The 12,182-nt window shown below is 48.8% G+C and overlaps 1 protein-coding gene across 1 annotated transcript in view; it reads left to right on the forward strand.

Moving 5' to 3' along the window:
- ARAP1 (ArfGAP with RhoGAP domain, ankyrin repeat and PH domain 1) overlaps positions 1-12,182 on the forward strand; it is a 134,911-nt gene that overhangs the window by 58,303 nt on the left and 64,426 nt on the right. The window contains exons 4-5 of the mRNA XM_082219685.1: positions 8,464-8,594; positions 9,492-9,562. Of these exons, the coding sequence (XP_082075811.1) occupies positions 8,464-8,594; positions 9,492-9,562 (202 nt within the window). The remainder of the gene's footprint in view (positions 1-8,463; positions 8,595-9,491; positions 9,563-12,182) is intronic.

The raw sequence follows: 12,182 nt of genomic DNA on the forward strand, positions 1-12,182 counted from the left end.
AAATGATCTCTTTCAGCTTCTGCCTCCTGGAAGAAGGTCCAGGGTTATAAAGACTAGGACTAGCCGCCGGAGAAACAGTTTCTATCCAAATGCGATTTTGGTTTTAAATGCAGTGTAAGGAGTCTCTATGGGAGTATATTGTATTTAAAAATGGGGTATCAAATGTTTTTAGGGGCGAACAAGGCTGGGATAGCAGGCTTGTTGGTTTTTGAATGTCTGATGTAGATTTTTCAATTTCGTTGTTCTGTATGGGACAATGACAATAAAGATTATCGTACTGATGATGGGAGTTGTAGTCCAACAACATCTGGGGACCCACAGGTTGAGAACTGCTGTTTTAAAGTGTGTGTGTGTTATTTTTGAGGGGGAGGGCAGGAACCTCCCACTCTGTTTGGAGTTGCTCTCTTCGGTCAACATTTGATCTTCCGGATGTGGCAACAGGTTCCCCCCCAGTGCACTCTCCTTGCACATGAACTCGCTCTCCCCTCCCTCTCTGTGTCTGATTCTGGTCTCAACGTTTCTGTAATGGTCCCTGGCGTTTGGCAGGAATCTCTTATTGCATTTGGGGACTTTGCAACAAACAAGTTCATTTGGCTTTCCACCCTTCTCTTGCTCCCCTGGCCAGGGGCCTCTTTTGCAGTTGTCGATTGCACATGTGGTGAGAGTCTGCTGTAGCTTTCCGCATTTCACTGCGCTGTGGGGTGGTGGCTTGCCGCGAACACGTGGCACGTATTGTGCCGTCTTTTGTAAACTCCCACTTTTAGGGTTTCCCCAACCGCTTAGAGATTTCTGTTGAAATATGAAGCGGTCAACAATAAGTCAACAAACTTATATCCTGGAGCAGCGTAGACAGGGCTTTTGTTTCCAGGCGGAGCTCTCAGGAGCTCAGTTCCTGCACCTCTCAGGTGGCTGCCATTGCCATTCTAAGAGAACGAGCGAGAAATGTGAACTCCAGCACCTGTTTTTCTGGAAAAATAGCACTGAGTATGCAAGTTCAATATGGTTAATAATACAGTGGTGCCTCGCAAGACGAAATTAATTCGTTCCGCAAGTTTTTTTGTCTTGCGAAGCACGGTTTCCCATAGGAATGCATTGAAAATCAATCAATGCGTTCCTATGGAAACCGCCTTCAGACCAGGTCCGGGGACAGTGTGTCCCCCGACCTCTTCTGAAGGCTGGGGGGCGGGGAGAAGGGTTTTTCTTCCCACCGCCAGCCTTCAGAAGGCTGTTCTGAAGGCTGGCGGTGGGAAGAAAAACCCTTCTCCCCACCTCTCGCCCTGCAAGCTCCGGGGACAGGAGCGCTTTGCTGCCGACCGCCAGCATTTTAAAAGCCCCTGCTGTCCCGGGGCGATTTTAAAATGCTGGCGGGCGGCAGCAGCGAAGCCTCCGCTGTCCCGGGGCGATTTTAAAATGCTGGCGGGCGGCAGCGAAGGCTTCGCTGCCGCCCCCCAGCATTTTAAGATCGCCTGGGACAGCGGAGAAGTCTCCGCTGTCCCGGGAAGGCAGGCGGGGGGGGGAGCAAAGACCTTTGCCCCCCGCCGGCCTTCAGAAGAGGTCCAGGACCTCTTCTGAAGGCCAGTGGTGGGCGAAAGTCTTTGTTCCCGACTGCCAGCATTTTAAAAGAGGTCCCCGGAGATTTCCCTATGGGCTTTCTTCTTGCGAAGCAAGCCCATAGGGAAATTTGTCTTGCGGAATGACTCAAAAACAGAAAACTCTTTCGTCTTGCGAGTTTTTCGTTTTGCGAGGCGTTCGTCTTGCGAGGCACCACTGTAATAACAAGATTGTGTACTGCTTCAGGAAATCTGTTTGTGTGGTTTACACCTCAGCAAGAACCAGTGCATTCTCCCTAAAAATACAAATCCCATGTCCGCCCGCAACTTCTTAGTGATAATAGTAAAATCACACCTTTTAAATAAGCAATAGGTGTCTCTTCTCAGTGTGCGTGAAATAAAAAACAAGCAAACCATTAAGAAATCCATTGTGACACTCCATCAGAGTGCAGCATAGCTGCGATATATATCTTAAAATATCTCATAAATATCACCAAATGAAAATGGGTGTTCACATGTAATAATAGAAAGCTGTTCGACAGTGAAATGGACTCAGCTTTGCTGGGGGGGGGGTTAAATGGAGGTTGGATGGCCCTTTAGGTTAAGAACGGACGTCCAGAACGAATTAAGTTCTTAATCCGAGGTACCACTGTGTTTGTTGTTGTTTAGTCGTTTAGTCGTGTCCGACTCTTCGTGACCCCCTGGACCAGAGCACTCCTGTCTTCCACTACCTCCCGCAGTTTGGTCAAACTCATGCTGGTAGCTTTGAGAACACTGTCCCACCATCTCGTCCTCTGTCGTCCCCTTCTCCTTGTGTCATCCATCTTTCCCAACATCAGGGTCTTTTCCAGGGAGTCTTCTCTTCTCATGAGGTGGCCAAAGTATTGGAGCCTCAGCTTCAGGATCTGTCCTTCCAGTGCGCACTCAGGGCTGATTTCCTTCAGAATGGAGAGGTTGGATCTTCTTGCAGTCCATGGGACTCTCAAGAGTCTCCTCCAGCACTAGAATTCAAAAGCATCAAAAGCCTTCTTCTTCCATACATCACTAGGTACCACTGTAATCAGGTACAAATCCTGCCACAGGTCAAAAACCGGCCCCCATCCTTTCCACCCCATCTCTTACCTGGGGGACAGTGATGTCCCCCCCCCAACTCTCAGCTAGAGAGATGAACACCCTTCTCCACCAAGAGACACCCACCCTGTATTTTAAATAATAACCACATAAATAAATGCTCCCCTTTGCCAAGAGAGATCCATCAGTGCCGAGAATGATCCTCAATGTATCTTTGTTCAGGAAGGATACTTAAGAAAGCAATGAGAGACCCACATTTTTAAAAACGGCTTGCATTTTTTTTAAATAAACACCATAGTTCCTCTTTCTTTTTTTGGACCAGTGAAGGCCTGTGTGCATGTTTGTTTTCGCAAGAATCGTTTTAGAAGCCCGATGGTTGTGTTTTGTTGCTTTCAAGTGAGTCCTGTTTTCCCCTTCTGTCTGGGTTTCTCGTTGCTGCTGATCTCGGTGGTGGATTGGCAGAGATCCGAGCGGCCAAGTGGAAAAGCAGGTTTCGAGTCTGCAGATGCCATGGGAACCTGTTTTGGTCTGCCGAGTGAATTGCAGAATGTAATTTTTGGAAGGCGGAACCTTGAAAAAGCTAAAAGAACTGAAAAGCAGCAGCAGCAGCAGCCTGGTTTCGTTTAATGGGGTCTGCTGTGGCTGCAGAGATCTAGAAAAACTGCTGATTAGGAAAAGGGAACAACTTCAGAGCTTGAAGTTGTGCCCTCACTCCTGGAGAAGAGAGAACTTCTCAAATCTCTTCTCTTGAATTAACTTGGAAACCTAACTAGCCTCTTTTGTAAAGGGGATTTTTTTCTGAGCTCATGTGGACTCTGTGTGTGTGTAAGAAATGGACACCTCCCCCTGCCATGAACTGGGCACCGCAGTTTAAGAAGGATACTGAGCGGCTGGAAGATGTGCAGAGAGGGTTGAACAAGATGATCAAGGGTCTGGATACCAAGCCACATGAGGCTCGGTTGAGGGAGTTGGCTGGGTATGTTTACTAGGACTGGGTGATATCTGGTTTTCAACATCACAATATGGGATGCGGGTGGCGCTGTGGGTTAAACCACAGAGCCTAGGACGTGCTGATCAGAAGGTTGGCGGTTCGAATCCCCGCGACGGGGTGAGCTCCCGTTGCTTTGTCCCTGCTCCTGCTAACCTAGCAGTTCGAAAGCACGTCAAAGTGCAAGTAGATAAATAGGCACCACTCCAGCAGGAAGCTAAACGGCGTTCCTGTGCGCTGCTCTGGTTCGCCAGAAGCGGCTTTGTCATGCTGGCCACATGACCCGGAAGCTGTACACCGGCTCCCTTGGCCAATAAAGCGAGATGAGCGCCGCAACACCAGAGTCGGCCATGACTGGACCTAATGGTCAGGGGTCCCTTTACCTTTACTTTAAGCATTGCGATATACCGATATATCACAATGTCTGAAATAAGGATGTAGCTATGTAAAGGTGATATCTGGTTTTCAGCTATGTAGAGGCATTGACTAGCTTGATGGTTTCCCCCACATCGTGATTTTTGCATAGCGCACACAAACACATCATGATTTGTGATATATTGCCAGGTCAAAAGGTACGAAACCGATCTCAAGATACGGACTTCAAACTGGTTTTGAATGATATATCAGTATCTTTCCCAGCCCTAATGTTTAGCCTGGAAAAGAGGAGACTGAGTTGATATGACAGCCATCTTCAACTATCTGAAGGACTGTCTCATTGATTGATTGATTTATCCATACGTTCTCCAACTTTCTCCCTGACAGAACTCAAGGTGGTTTCCAGATAAAAGGTAAAGGGTAAAGGGACCCCTGACCATTAGGTCCAGTTGGGGACGACTCTGGGGTTGCGGCGCTCATCTCGCTTTATTGGCCGAGGGAGCCGGCGTACAGCTTCCGGGTCATGTGGCCAGCAGGACTAAGCCGCTTCTGGCAAACCAGAGCAGCGCACGGAAACGCCGTTTACCTTCCCGCCGGAACTGTACCTATTTATCTACTTTGACTTTTACGTGCTTTCGATCTGCTAGGTTGGCAGGAGCAGGGACTGAGCAACGGGAGCTCACCCCATCGCGGGGATTCGAACCACCAACCTTCTGATGGGCAAGTCCTAGGCTCTGTGGTTTAACCCACAGCGCCACCTGCGTCCCGGTTTACAGATAAGAACTGCTAAAAATGTAGAAAGACGGATCAAGCTTGTTTTCTGCTGCCCCAGAGGGCAGACCTGGAAAGGATGGATGTTTCCAGCTAAACATTAGGAAGAAATGCCTGAGGGCAAGGGTTGACTGACCACAGAACAGACTCCAACGGAAGGTGCGGGAGTCTCCTTCGTTGGAGGTTCCTAGACAGCGGTTGGGTGGCAGGAATTCATTAGCTGCGATTCTTTCATTGCACAAATTCTTGGGATTCCCTTCCAACTCTACACTTCTATGATCCCCTCCATTGCATTTGCACATAAAGCAGCCTTTGCCAGGGTGCAGTGCTCCCGATGTTTTGGACTACAACTCCCATCAGTCCCAGCTGGCACATACCATCAAGCACTGATGGGATTTGTAGTCCAGAAACTACAAGAGCACTCCAGGTTGGTGAAGTCTGCCCTAGAGGGAGATCTAGGCCTGTGACAACAGCGTGTCCCTAGGTGTCCTTGCACCTCCTTGGAAGGGACACCAAAGGCCATCTAGTCCAACCCCCTGCCATGCAATGTGGGGCTCGGACCCACAACCCTGAGATTAAGAATCTCAAGCTCTACCAACTGAGCTATCCCAGCTATTGCAGAGCCCATCTAGTCCAGCGTATTTTCACAGGGGCCAACCAGCTTTGTAGCAAAAGGGAACGGGGAACCGATGATTTATTTTGGGGGGAACCAGTGATTTAGTTTTTCCGCTTTGCCCCGGGGGAGGGGGGGAATTCCCCCCTCCTCGTTTCCTGAGAGTAAGTAAATCACTGCCTCCTTCTCACGTGGCGTCCTGAGCTTGGAAGGCAGTGAGAGGGAAGTTGCAACAGCAAAGGAAGTCTAATTTTGCTGCGTTTTCTGGTTGCAGCAAAGAACCTTCCTTTGTGTCTCTTCTCTGGGAGCCAACAGGGTGACTCTTGGCCACTTGGCGACTGGGCACTTCTCTAAAAGAGGATTAGGCAAATTCAAGGAGGAGAGGGTTATCGATGGCTACTAGGCTCTGCCCTGGCTCCACAGTTGGTTCATTGACCACTTTGAGGATGGGATGGTGGTCTTAGGTGAGCCATTGGGTTATAAGAAGCCTCTTCCTAGGATTTTGGTCCCATTATTTAAAAATCTGGAAGCTTGAGTTCCTTTCTGACTCTCCTGTTTGCCTTTCTGTCATTCTATTCTCTTTAAATTGCTGCAAAAGCTCACATTCAGATTGTTAGAATAAAGACACAACATTACTAGTGATATTATTATTATTATTATTATTATTATTTATTACGTTTGTTTATATCCTTAAATTACTTACTCTACAAAGTAATTTAATAGAATTAAAAAAGTACAAATAAGAGAATCTATTAAAACAGATGTAATAAAGTGCTGCTATTATCATGGATTCCAAAGGATCTCTGGGAATCACCTGTCCCGTTGGGACATCAAAGAAGAAATTGAGGATAATGTTTTGAGGGCCTAATCCAGGGGTCTGCAACCCGCGGCTCCGGAGCCGCATGTGGCTCTTTTACACCTTTGCCGTGGCTCTAGGGCGGATACTAGCGATGGGAGGAGGCGCATTGTGTGCCCCGACACTCCCCACTGTGGTGGGCGCTGTACTGGCTGTGACGTCGCATGGGGGCAGTGCGTGTGTTAGTCACACACTGTCCCGACGTCACCTTCCCACTCGCCCGCCCGCTACATTGTAAGGGGCATGTACGCTGGTCACTGTTTTGAAGGGGAGTGAAGAACACACACACAAAAAAAGGTACCTTGTTAATTTAACATTTATTTCTATGAGAAGGAGTAATTCTGAGGGGTCAAACAAAGAAATAATAAAAAGTGACAAAAAAGTTATTTTTATAATGACGAGTTTTGCGGCTCCCAGTTTTTTTTTCTTCAGAAACGGGTCCAAGTGGCTCTTTTTGTCTTAAAGGTTGCAGACCCCTGGACTAGATGGAGTCCCTTCAAATTCTATGTTCTCTTGGAACATTTGACTAAGTCAGGGGTCTGCAACCCGCGGCTCCGGAGCCGCATGTGGCTCTTTTACACCTTTGCTGCGGCTCCGGGGCGGATACTAGCGAGGGGAGGAGGCGCATTGGGCGCCCCGACACTCCCCACTGTGGCGGGCGCTGTACTGGCTGTGACGTCGCATGGGGGCGGTGCGTGCGTTAGTCACGCACCGTCCCGACGTCACCTTCCCGCCCGCTGTCAGATCGCGGCTCCGGAGATATATTTGTTTTAAATGTCACAATGGTTTTGCGGCTCCCAGGTTTTTTTTTCTTCGAAAACGGGTCCTAGTGGCTCTTTTTGTCTTAAAGGTTGCAGACCCCTGGCCTAATCAGTAGTGGTGCCCGCCCTGTGGAATGCCCTCCCATTAGATGTCAAGGAAATAAACAGCTATCTGACTTTTAGAAGAAATCTGAAGGCAGCCCTGTTTAGGGAAGTTTTTAGTGTTTGATATTTTATCATGTTTTTAATATTCTGTTGGGAGCCGCCCAGAGCGGTTGGGGAAACCCAGCCAGATGGGCGGGGTATAAGTAATAAATAATAATAATTGTACATATTAAATGATTTTTACTAAACAATTTCAACATACCAAATTGTCAACCCAAATAATCAGTTACATTATTTCCCCCCTTCCACCCCCCACCCAAGGACTTCCCTCAGCTCCCCTCTTTGCCTTATCTATCAAATGTTCAACCAATAAATTTGTGGATGTTTATTCAAAACCTGCCAAGGAGTCCAGATCATTTTGTTGTCTTTTTAAATAATTTGTAAAAAGTTCCCATTCTTCCTTGAAGTCACTTCCTTCTCACGCAGCTTGTCTGTCAATTTGGCCAATTCCGCATAGCTCACCAATTTTTCTTGCCAGTGTTCTTTAGTTGGGATTCTCTCATTCTTCCATCCTTGTGCTAACAAGACTTTTGCTGCTGTTGTAGCATACGTAAATAAGTTCCTTATTTTTCTTGGCAGGTGGACTGAGATATTTCTTTTTTCCGTCTTGCACAAGACCTGTCCTCTGTCGCCCCCTTCTCCTTGTGCCCTCCATCTTTCCCAACATCAGGGTCTTTTCCAGGGAGTCTTCTCTTCTCATGAGGTGGCCAAAGTCTTGCAGCCTCAGCTTCAGGATCTGTCCTTCCAGTGAGCGCTCAGGGCTGATTTCCTTCCGAATGGAGAGGTTTGATCTTCTTGCAGTCCATGGGACTCTCAAGAGTCTCCTCCAGCACCAGAATTCAAAAGCATCAATGCTTTGGCAATCAGCCTTCTTCATGGTCCAGCTTTCACTTCCATACATCACTACTGGGAAAACCAGAGCTTTAACTAGACGTCTTTTGTTGGCAAGGTGATGTCTCTGCTTTTTAAGACTAGAACTAGAACCCAGTAAAGCTGAATATTGTAGGATTCAGATGAAAGAAATAACTTCTTGACACAGGGCATGGTTAAATTATGGGATTTCTGCCACTATGGCTCTGTTTTGCCTCTGGAAACTGCAGGAGGGGAGCGTTGCTCTTGCGTTCGAATCCTGCTTTCTGGTTCGCCCCAAGAGACACCCTGCGAGAGCAGGATGCTGGACTTGGCGGCCCAAGGGCCTGATCCTGCTGGGCTCTTTGGATGTTCTTCTGAGCTCATGAAGCGGCTGAGCCAGGAGAACGATGCCAGCTTTGGGGCTGATTTTAAAGCGAGGTCTCTGTTGTTTCTCGTTCCAGTCCTCCTGTGAGAAACCACCTGCAAGATCCCGAACAGCCGCCTGCGATCTTTCCCCGCCTGAAGACCGTGGAGCGGACCAGCGCCCCTGAGCCCCCTTCGAAGCCCCCCCTCCTCTTCCAGACGGACTTGGGTGAGTGCCTGTGCCTGGCGGAAGAGAAAGCTCAGTGCTGTGCGATCCTTCCGTCACAGGGAGACTAGATGCCCTTTGGCGTTCCCTTCCAACGCAGCGGTTCTGCGATTCTGCGAAAGGGGTATTTGGAAGTCGGCCCACTTTCCCCAACCTCACTGTTCAGTTTCTGAATGTGAAGTTCTGTTTCGAAATCCGGGCATTTGATACACTCTGGCACCTGTCAAGCGAGCACAAAGAATATCGCCCAGCTTGGAAAACCTCTTCCGGTTGGAAAAGACGATAGATTTTGGTCTAGGTGCACAATAGGGTATTCCTGGAAATCTAAGTCACTCTTGTGCGTACCACAAAATGTCAACATCGCAGAAAAACGGGTTGGTGTCGGTTTTAATCTGGTTTTTAGTCTATTGGTTTTTAGCTTTCAGAAGCTTTTTGTCGTTCATCTTTCTCTGTTACAGTGTTATCATCTACTCTTCTGTTAACTGCTTTGAAATTGGTTTTTAAAAATAAAATACTCATAATAATATTATTTAAAATAATAGCAGCAGCAGCAGAAAAATAATATCAATAACAACAAAATTATATCAATGAAATCAATATCAATAACAGCAGAAAAAAAATACCGCAGCAACAACCCTCCCCAACAGAACCCCCTAAATAATACCCCTGTCTGAGAGTCTGTTCAGCAGCCTCAGCTTTTGCAGCTGGAGTCAGTCCAGACCAGGTGGGAAAAGACCTTCAGGCAGGGAGCAGGTCTTCCAGGACTCATAGCCAAGATGACTAGTAGCCATGGAGAGCCTCCTCCTCCTCCATGAACGTGCTTAATCCTCTTTCACAGCCATCACTGCCTCCTGTGGCAAGGAGTTCCATAGTCTAACTATGCCTGGTCTGTCTCCGCAGATGATTCTGATTATGAAGATCCCCCGTTTGAGGAGGAGATAGAAGCTCTGGCAGAAGAAATGACTGACAAGGTAGGTCCGTATCTCTCGGGGGGCCATGCTGCCCATCTCATCTTCAAAAAAACTCAGAGGTTGCCTTCTCCTCCGGGATGTAGGGTTGGCAAACTTTTTCAGCAGGGGGCCGGTCCACTTTCCCTCAGACCTTGTGGGGGGCCAGACTATATTTTGAAAAAAACAAATTCCCACAAATAACCCAGAGATGCATTTTAAATAAAAGGACACAGCATTCTATTGCAAGAGCACCAGCCAGGCCCCACAAGTAACCCAGAGATGCATTTTAAACAAAAGGACACATTCTACTCTCCCCTCCTTTCTCCACAGCCCAGGGCGAGCCCTAGTAAAGTGGTGCCTCGCAAGACGAAAAGAATCCGTTCTGTGATTCTCTTCGTCTAGCGGTTTCTTCGTCTTGCGAAGCAAGCCCATTGACGGATTAGCGGATTGGTGCTATTTGCGCTATTAGCGGCTTTTAGCGGCTTTTAGCCGCTTATCAGTTTATCAGATCAGCTGATAAGCGGCTTAGCGGCTTAGAAAAAGGGGGGGGGGGAAAGGAAAAAAACCCTGCAGGAACTCGCAAGACATTGTCGTCTTGCGAAGCAAGCCCATAGGAAATTCGTTTTGCGAAGCACCTCCAAAACGGAAAACTCTTTCATCTAGCGAGTTTTCCGTCTAGCGAGGCATTCGTCTTGCGGGGCACCACTGTAGCTTCTTACCTGTGTCTTGCAAGCAGCAGGGGCTGGCAGCAGCGGGACGTGAAAGGGCTCCGGAGAGGGGCTGGCAGCAGCAAAGCCCGAATTGAGCCTGCTTACAATGGCGGCTGCTCAAGCACTAATGCCGTTGCTGGCGCCAACAAAACCCTGCCCACTGTGCTGGTCCTGGGCGTAAAGCTGAGCAACGCGGATCAGGTCCTGTCCTGACTCCAAGGGCTCCGCAAGAAGTCAGTCTGCCAGTGCCAAGGCAGGAAACCAGGCAAGGTCAGGCACAGGGTCACAGGCAGGTTCAAGCAAACGGCAATGTTGCTCCCACAACCTGGGACGGGGTCCGGCAGCCTTTTATCTCTGTCGTGGTAACGGCAGATCCCCCTGCGACTCACCTCCCTTTCTCGCCTGAAGGCAAGCCCTCCTCCTGCGAGTACTCAGGTCTCTCCTTCTCTCAGACCTCAGTCTCTGCAGCTCAGGAGACGTCAGTGGGTTACCAGACCCAGAGACCGCCTCAGCCTCCCCTGACCCAACTGGTAGTGGAGCAGCTGTAAGTGATGGCCCAGCTGGAGGCAACGAGGTCATCCTGGCCCCTGACTGGCGCAGCTGGTGCTTGTTGCAGGGGAACCTGTGCAGACTGGGACTCTTCAGGATCAGACCCCAGACTTGGTTCAGGTGATGCCTGAGGCAGAGGATCTGGTGCGGACTGAGACTCCTCTGGTTCCGAGTCCAAGCCCAAATCCCAGGCCATTACACCCCCAAACAATCAAATCCACGCCAATCCACGTGGCGATTCCTGGACCATCTGCAGGCCAGATCCAGAAGGCAACTGGACTGGATCTGGCCCCCGGGCCTTAGCTTGCCTACCCATGTGCTGATGGGTTGTCCCAGCCGCTCTGGTTTGTTCAAAGGCTTGGGACTTGTGTTCAGAGTAGGTGTGCCTGTTGGATGTGCAGCAGCGGAGATCATTCCGTTTACTTTAAGGGTTAATTCTGTTATTGGTATGTCGGCTGTTGCTTAGCAGCCAGGCGGGAGGGCGTGAGTCTCGCTGAGCTAGCACATGCTCTGATTGGCTGTGTAGCCTAGAGGAAGTTTTCCTCTGTGTGTTTGGTTGAAAGCCTTGGTGTTTAGCACAAGGCCTGATCGTAAGAAAAGCGAAAGCTCGCTTTCTCCTCAAATGGCAGACTGGTTTTGTTCATTTTGCTCAGTTAAAAGATAAGGACATCTTTGGTCTCAGGATTCGGTTTGCATGTTGTATTGGGGGGTGGTCTTGGGCTACGGGGTGGGCAATTTCAAAAGTCTATATAAAAGCTTGCATACCAATGTTTTGTGTTCCTCCTCCCTCCTGTGTTTGTGTGTGTGTGTGTGTGTGTGTGTGGTGAGCACCCTGTTGCAACAGTTTAATAAAGATCAGGCTTACTAGCTGCTTTGCTTCTCAATATTCTCTGGTTGGGCTCTGGTATTTTCTCCTACCGACAGGGAACCCACTTAAGGACTCTGTATGGGATCTTTGGTACCCCATAAGGGGAAAAGAGCAGAATTTTGTTTTCTTCAGTCACTGAGGAAGTAGCTGTGGAGACAGAGAAGCTGAAATCCCTGATTCTCTTTGCTCTGCTGTGGCCCAGGGGGAAATTGCTGATGTGCTTCTCAGCAGAAAGCTCCCGGACGGTGCTTCTTTCAGCTATAAATAGAGGGGTTCTGTGCAACATCCGGTTGCATCATGCAGCAGAAGCAAGGAGGCTGTGAAGGAGCTGTCCCAAGAAGGAGGACAGCTTTGACCTTCCAAGCACCGCTCTGCGCCCCAACCAATTTTTCATTTGTGGCTCATGAGAATAATTTTCAGGCGGGGCTGGTGCCAGACCCAGGGAGCTGGGTGGGACATTTTGCAGCCACTTCCTGGTTCCTTGCATTGTTTAAGAGCTGTGCGCTGTGTGTTA

Source organism: Podarcis vaucheri (genome assembly GCF_965113315.1).
Source record: "Podarcis vaucheri genome assembly, chromosome: 4".
In the NCBI taxonomy this organism is placed as follows: Eukaryota; Metazoa; Chordata; class Lepidosauria; order Squamata; family Lacertidae; genus Podarcis; species Podarcis vaucheri.